General features: G+C 39.8%; 1 protein-coding gene across 1 annotated transcript; it reads left to right on the top strand.

The window, feature by feature from the left end:
* The first annotated feature begins 2,357 nt into the window (after positions 1-2,357).
* On the top strand, positions 2,358-4,206 carry LOC106652553 (zinc finger protein 540-like). The gene is made up of 3 exons (XM_014371564.2): positions 2,358-2,515; positions 2,578-2,692; positions 2,762-4,206. Exons 1-3 carry the CDS (start codon positions 2,490-2,492, stop codon positions 4,034-4,036), a joined length of 1,416 nt encoding a protein of 471 aa, XP_014227050.1. The 5' UTR covers positions 2,358-2,489; the 3' UTR covers positions 4,037-4,206.
* The last annotated feature ends 3,070 nt before the right edge of the window (positions 4,207-7,276 follow it).

Genomic DNA, 7,276 nt, shown 5'->3' with positions numbered 1-7,276 from the left:
TGTTTGTGTGTGTGCACAGTACTTTTTACTACTCGTTTTCGCGCGTCCACCACTTTATCGCCTGTTTACTACGGTGTGCGCGGTTTACAGTCCATCCGCTGATATTTTCCTCAAAATTTAGCTCTTTCTGCTTGCTGAGGCGCGCGCGTGTACACACACTCAAACCCCCCGTCTGACTGCCTGGAGATTTTTATCATTTTTTCCCCCCGTGATACATGGCTTTTGCAGATACATCCCGGGCTAAAGAGCGAGAAAGAAAACGAAAAAGAGAAGCTCAATGCGCAGATAAAACTGGTTTACCTAAACGCGTGCATACGTGAATAGAAGCTGCGTACACACACGATATACCGGCGGCTGTCTCGTAGGTATTTGAGTTTTATACACTTACTTGATACCGCGCGCAGTCTCTCACTCGTCGCGGGGGTGGCTGCGTACTCTATTCTATCGCGCGCGCACAACACAACAGTCTTTTGTGGTGTCACTCGTGGCTTTCCGAGCCAGCCAACATACACACACACACATACACCTGCATACCGTATGTATATCACACGTATGTACCGAGTTGCTGCTATACGTATCAATTGCTATCGAATCACTCGCGATTTCCAAGTGCATTCACGCGAGCTCGCTGCCTATTTGCGAAGTGGATATTCGATACTTTGTGAGGTACGTGCATGCCGGTAAAGAGGCGCACGCTCGAGCCTCGAGGTCTTATGAATAATGCGTGAACTGATTTTTATTATTTCGAAAACTCGCCCAAATTGGTTCGCATGTACGCACGAAATTCATTTTTTGATCGATTCAAAAAAAAAACTGCATTTGAAAGGCTTCTCAACTGATCCGCTCAAAATTCGATGTAGCGGGTTATATTTTTACGCGTCGTCGCACGGCTACTTGTGTATATCGTCCAACACCTGTCATTGTTTATAGTTGTTTAAATTAAAAAAATAACGTATTTATTTTTCATCGTATTTTTTTTTTGTTGCGCCCGGTAAATTTCTGCTCGCATTATTTTGCAACAATCGCTGCAGCAGCAGCACGACGTACGTGCAGCAGCTACAAGTGCAGTAATTTTTTTCATTCGATTTTGTTTTTTGCGCGTCGCACAAATGTTTTGAAACAATAAATCGACCCTTCGGATATACGTTCGATATACAGCCGTGCGCAAACAGTTAATCTCCGCTGTAATAACTTCAAATAAATTCGGTTGGAGTTTAAGTCCTCCTACGGCATAATTGAGTTTAAAAAGAAGGAAATTTTTTCGAAAAAAAATTTCATTTACAAATATCGCATTTACACAAAATTTTACTTCGGTACAAAAGAATATCAGCTCGATAATTATCGCGCGATAATTAAACAGCCGCTGTAATTGTAGCGCTAAATTATTTTTCAACTCGATGTTTGAAACGATGCCTCGGCGATAGTATTTTATTCTCAGTAAAAACAATTCGCGAGGCGAGAAGATGAATTCTCTACTCATAAAAGGATAATAGTTCTCGTGCAAGTCAAATGTTATCCTACCTTAGTACCAAGGTTTTCTCGTCCTCATGACTCAAAGTGTTTCTGTCAGTGTGCTTCTATCTGTGTGTCTGTGTCTGTGTGTACGTTAGCTTTGAAGCTCGAGAAAATGTACGAGCTTATTCCCTTCATTGGCTACATAGATATATATATCTGCCAGAAGAGATCCTCCTCTCGCGCACACGTCTTCTTGCGCGGGTTTATCTAGCTTTAGTTTTTACCATCGGCAAGCTAATACGAAGACACCGATGGCTGTTCTTATACGTCGTACAGTTTGCTCTTTGTACAACGTGTACGCATATATACGTAGATGGCTTTGGAAGGCAATAAAATCAAAGCGCCAAGAGATTGACGAGAAACGCGTGTGCAGAGACCGGCGAGGTAGAGAGAGAGAGACTGTTGACCTGACCGGGTGGGTGCAATATAGCAGCTAGCCTATGGCAACTGCAGAGAGGATACGTCAGGATTACATCGACGCAGAGTGAGGCATAGTAATTATCCAGGGCTGTTTGGCTAGATTCATGGCACGACGCTGGGGCAAAAACAGCTGTATTTGTTTAGCCGAGGTGAGAGATCGAAGTTACTCCATATTTTATATAGCCCTCCTTATAATATTATATCGCGCCCGTATGTGTAATTTAATTTTACGCATGAATGAATAAAATCTTCATTGCAATTTTGGTGTACTTTTAACATGTATCATTGTCTGTACGAATCACATAAAAACTTCTGCGCACGACCGGTCGATGGTGGTGGGGGAAAGTATCGCCAAAGAACTATCACGATTGCGGGGTCACCTCGCTAATCTCCAGTAGTGCGTACAGTCGCTGTCGAGGAATTCCTCAGTGAGCAAATGTTTACAAATTCGTGAATTCAAAATACAGTATTGGCTACGTGAGGCATATAACCTCAAATATTTTCTCAGTGAGAATAGTGAAAATTCACGGTGAATACACATTATCAAATGAGCGATGGAAAGCAACGAGGACATAGTTAGGTAATAATTTTCATGTTTATTTCATAACATTATTTGAAATAATATGAAACTTGATTCTTTAGAATAAAAGAAGAACCGAAGTATCCTTGGTCAGAAGCAGACGACGATTACAATTTTGATTCGGTACACTCTTGTGAAGTGAAAGACGTTAAAACATTCACGTTTTATAAAACATCAGTAAGTTTAATGATCTTAATTAAGTTTTGTTTCTCCACTATCAAAACTATTACGTAATTTTAATTTTAGGCAAATCACATAAATGAAGTTGTGCTGCCCGAAAAGTTAGATGGAAATATATCTATACAGTTTGAGTGCAAAAACGTTAAACCTGAATTGAAGGCTTTATCGTCAACCATCTGCAAAACTGAGTATCAGAGTTGTACACCTGCTGTAAAAGTGGAAAACGAAATTCAGACCAGTTACTTGGACGAAAATAGCCTAATCATTTTAATTAAAAAAAATTTCGACTATCACAAAAATCGACTTTTTCAAGTAAATGCACGATTGAAAAATGCAGAATATAACGAGGTTGGAATATTAAAAAAAACTTCTCAAACTCGATTATTTGATAAAAATGAAATTAGTCGAAAAACTCATAGAGGTAAAGCAATTTTCAATACACATATTAACTGGACACATAAGGGTTTTATACTGTATGAATGTGAGATTTGCCACAAATCATTCGGACAAAAGTGTAAACTCAATACACACATAAATACAGTACATAATCGGAGCAAACCGTTCAACTGTGACATTTGCCACAAATCATTTAGGAAAAAAGGTCACCTCAAAGGTCACAAACAGGCAGTACACGATCATAGTAAACCCTTTGAATGTGACATTTGTCATAAATCATTTGGACTAAAGGGTAACCTGAAAACTCACACAGATACAGTACATACTCGGATTAAACCCTTCGAATGTGGAATTTGTCACAAATCATTTAGGCAAAAAGGTCACCTCAAAGATCACAAACAGGTAGTACATGATGGTATCAAACCATTCGAATGTCAAATTTGTCACAAATCATTTGGAGTTAAACAAAAACTGAAAAGGCACATAAATTCAGTACATAATCAAAGTAAACCCTTCGAATGTGACATTTGTCAAAAATCATTTGGACAAAAACAAACACTCAATAAACATACAAGTACTGTTCATGATCAGAGTAAACCCTTTGAATGTGACATTTGTCATAAATCATTTGGAGAAAAAGGAAACCTCAAAACTCACATAAATGCAGTACATAATCGGATCAAATCCTTTGAATGTGATATTTGTCACAAATTATATGGTAGCCAGGTTACTCTAAAATATCACATAAATGCAGTACATGATCGTATCAAACCCTTCGAATGTGAGATTTGTCACATATTATATGGTCGAAAGGATACTCTAAAATATCACATAAATGCAGTACATAATCGTATCAAACTCTTCGAATGTCAGATTTGTCCCAAATCATTTGGGAAAAAAAGTAGCCTCAATAAACACAAAAATTTAGTACACAACTATAAGTAATTTTACGACTTTGGTTGGGCATTTGAACAAAAAACTATCGAGGGGATTTTCGTGGAGATGGGTTCTGGATCCTTTCTTGGAGCTGTCGCGAAACCTGCTGTCAATTGAGAGAAGTGATATAATCATTGAGCATCTGACGAGTGAAGAATTGTTAAAAATTTTCTTAGCGACAACAACGGGTTAGAGCTCGTAATGACGATAAACACATTTGCTTTATTTCTATATGTCTAGTGTTATTTCTCTGTAGATTTTTGATGTAATTTTAATGAATAAACTTGAAAAAATTTATTTCGATGGTCATTTAAAATAAAAGATTTCAAATTATATATTTATTATCCTGGCATCTTATCGAGACCAAAGTTATCTGTGCACAAATTAAAAGTATAAAAAAAAATTATAATATAGCACAAATAAAAAAGTTTAAAAAACTCAATAAAAACCCGATTAGTAGAAAAAATTGGTTGTTAACTACTGTATTTGTCCAATTCATCGAATTCGAGTCAAGTGTTAGTCGAGTAAAACTAGAAAAACTGTTAGTAACCAGGAAACATTTGTAAAAAGATTGCACGTAGTACGAGCAAAAAAACCGATGAAAATTAAAATATCGATAAAACTTCGATCCAGATATAACTTGCCAAAAAGTAAGCGACGATCGATCCAGGGCTCGCGCTCGGAAACGTTATTTAATTTCTATCCTAAAAGAGCCATCAAGAAGCGGTATAAGCGTCAGTCAAGTATATACTTGCAGCCAGGTATCATTACGACTTAATGGTCCAAGATGCTGAGTCGTAAATTCCCATTAAATTCGCTGGGCAAACAAAAGCTTTTTGAAAGCCTTACTGCTCTCTGTATGTGCTGCGAAGCTGGCGAGATCCGCGGGAGTATGTGTTCGTGAGTCTGCAGCTCTTTATACAAGTCTTTTATTTTTCTCGCTTATCTCCTCTTATATATATAATAAAATTCGTGACAAAAAGCCCGGATCGTTACAGCCGACTACTAGGCCCTATTGTCGACGGAATTAGCCCGCAATGAAAAGCCAAAAAGGCTCGGAAGAAATTGCACTGCACTGCAAGCACGCGTATACAGCGCGTATAAATATTTTCCGGGATGCCACAACTGGCGCGTTAGCAAAAGTCACAATTTCGTTTCGTATACACACACACGTTGATAACATCATACGCTTTCATGCACTACGCTCGAGCTCGTATTGAAAACTATAGCTTAACGCCGTTGCCCGACTCCGGAGGTATAAGCATATTTAACGGAGGGGGCCCAGATTTGCTGCTACCGCTGCTGCTACACACCAGCAGCAGCGCGTATATGCTCCGGAGGTGGAGTGATACTCTCGTTTAGTGAGCTGATACTCGAGCTTGCGAGCTTGCGAGAGCGCCACGTTAAAAAAGATCTCATAGTCACGGAAATTAAGGCGATTACGTGAGAGTGAAGCTTCTCTCTCTCTCTCTCTCCCTCGTCAGATGAAAAACGTAGATTATATCTCGCGTACTGGCAATTGCACTGCCTCTCTCCGTGCGGTTATGTCTAATTGAAGCTATGATTATTATACCAGATGGCGGCGATGATTATTCTCCTGCGCTGCTGCTGCTGCCGGTGCTGCTACTGCTTTGTGCTGATCCGCGCAGATGAGACTCTCCTCGACAATACGATGTAACCGTTCGACCGACTCTCCAACGGGACTAATGATATAATAACTTTATGCTCCAGTAAATTATCAATATTCGTATCTCATACTCGCGCCGAGTGCAAAGTGAAATTTCGGGTTCAAAAAAAATGAAGAAAAGGCTACGAATTTCTCGCTCACTTATAACGAGGAGTGAATCAACGCCCGAGTCTATATATCTCATAGCGTTTATGCCCTTGTGAGATAAAACGCGGCGCTCCGAAGTTCACCGAGGAATTATTTTATATGCCGGTACTCAATAAAACGAAATTTGCCTTTCTTCTCGATAATTTTCCGAATTATATCTCGCAATAAAATTCAACACGGGACGCAATCTTGCTTTAGCTTTTTACTTCTTCTTTTCTTTTTTAATGTAAAATCCGTGCCGAAATTTTGCGCGCGTGGTACCGTAATTTTTATACACAAGAAATTCTTTTTCTCCGGCTGCGAGTGAGAGAGGGAGAGAAAATTTGGTGAAAAAGCTCTCGACTAAGAGGGTGCGCAGCGCGAAGCCCACAATATGACTGTTATTAGAGTACAGCGTATGCGTGTATACGCGTGTACGTATATACGAACTCGGTGAAAAATTCGCCGAGTGCAACACACTATATACTTCAACAGCCGCAGCCGTAGTTTTGAAGTAATATAGAGACCCGAGCGCGAATAAGAACAGTTGGCAAAAGAGCATGTCGTATGCTTCAGAGTGCGACGGGGAAAGAAAGAGGGAGACAACGACAGATGCACTGGAAGTTAAAAAACATCTCTATATACGTATGCGCTCGTTCACGTGCTCTACACGTGGCGGGTATTGTTATGTCCCAAATAATCTTATATATCTTATGTTATTTAACATCCTGTTCTTGATTTCAAAAAATATACATTAGCATTACGCTCATTTACGAAGTTTCATGGAACCTTGCTCCAAAGCATTCATAGTTTACTTCAGCTTAAAAATGAAAAAGCCCTTAGCTACGGCCCTTACAAAAGTCTATACGACCGTGCGCAAAAAAAATTTAAAAAACCAATTGCGATGTATATTAGGGAAGAGCATGCCACATATTTTCTACCGTACTTGCCAGATGGAGCATGCGACTCTGTGCACCTCGATACGTACGTAGAGAGCAGCAGCGAGACAGTCTTTTTGCATATCAGCCTCGTAAACGTGTAGCATGACGCGCCGCGCGCCCATGTACGTAGGACATATACAGAGATTCGGAAAGATAAGGCGCCCGTAATACGCTCGCGAGCGGTAATATTCACTTTTACTGCCGTGGCAGCACCAGCAGAGCCATTGTAGCTCGAGCAGTGCTGGAGAAGAAGCTAATTACAAATTATATGTATACTTTGTCTAGAAAACTTATGAAAGTGCATTTTCACGAATTAATGCGTATACAAATGCACGCGCCGCGCGCACACAGACGAAAACTTTGCGTGTTGTTGCTATTTTTTGCCTCCCTTTTTTTCTCCCCGGGTTTTTTTTGCTCTCTATGTTACGCGAGAAAAACTTACAGCGCGCGCACGAGACTCTTTTTTGCCCCCTTTCAAAAGATTTCGCTTTGCTC

The sequence above is a fragment of the Trichogramma pretiosum genome, unplaced genomic scaffold (genome assembly GCF_000599845.2).
Source record: "Trichogramma pretiosum strain Unisexual culture from Peru unplaced genomic scaffold, Tpre_2.0 scaffold26, whole genome shotgun sequence".
Classification (NCBI taxonomy): Eukaryota; Metazoa; Arthropoda; class Insecta; order Hymenoptera; family Trichogrammatidae; genus Trichogramma; species Trichogramma pretiosum.
The sequence above is the reverse complement of the archived record's forward strand: the minus strand, read 5'-3'. Positions and strand labels throughout refer to the sequence as shown.

Bases quoted from the DNA above. Each gene is read 5' to 3' on its own strand.
- LOC106652553 (XM_014371564.2), top strand. From the start codon at position 2,490: ATGGAAAGCAACGAGGACATAGTTAG. The intron at 2,516-2,577 runs GTAATAATTTTC...TTGATTCTTTAG, and splicing joins AGCAACGAGGACATAGTTAG to AATAAAAGAAGAACCGAAGT. The intron at 2,693-2,761 runs GTAAGTTTAATG...TTTTAATTTTAG, and splicing joins TCACGTTTTATAAAACATCA to GCAAATCACATAAATGAAGT.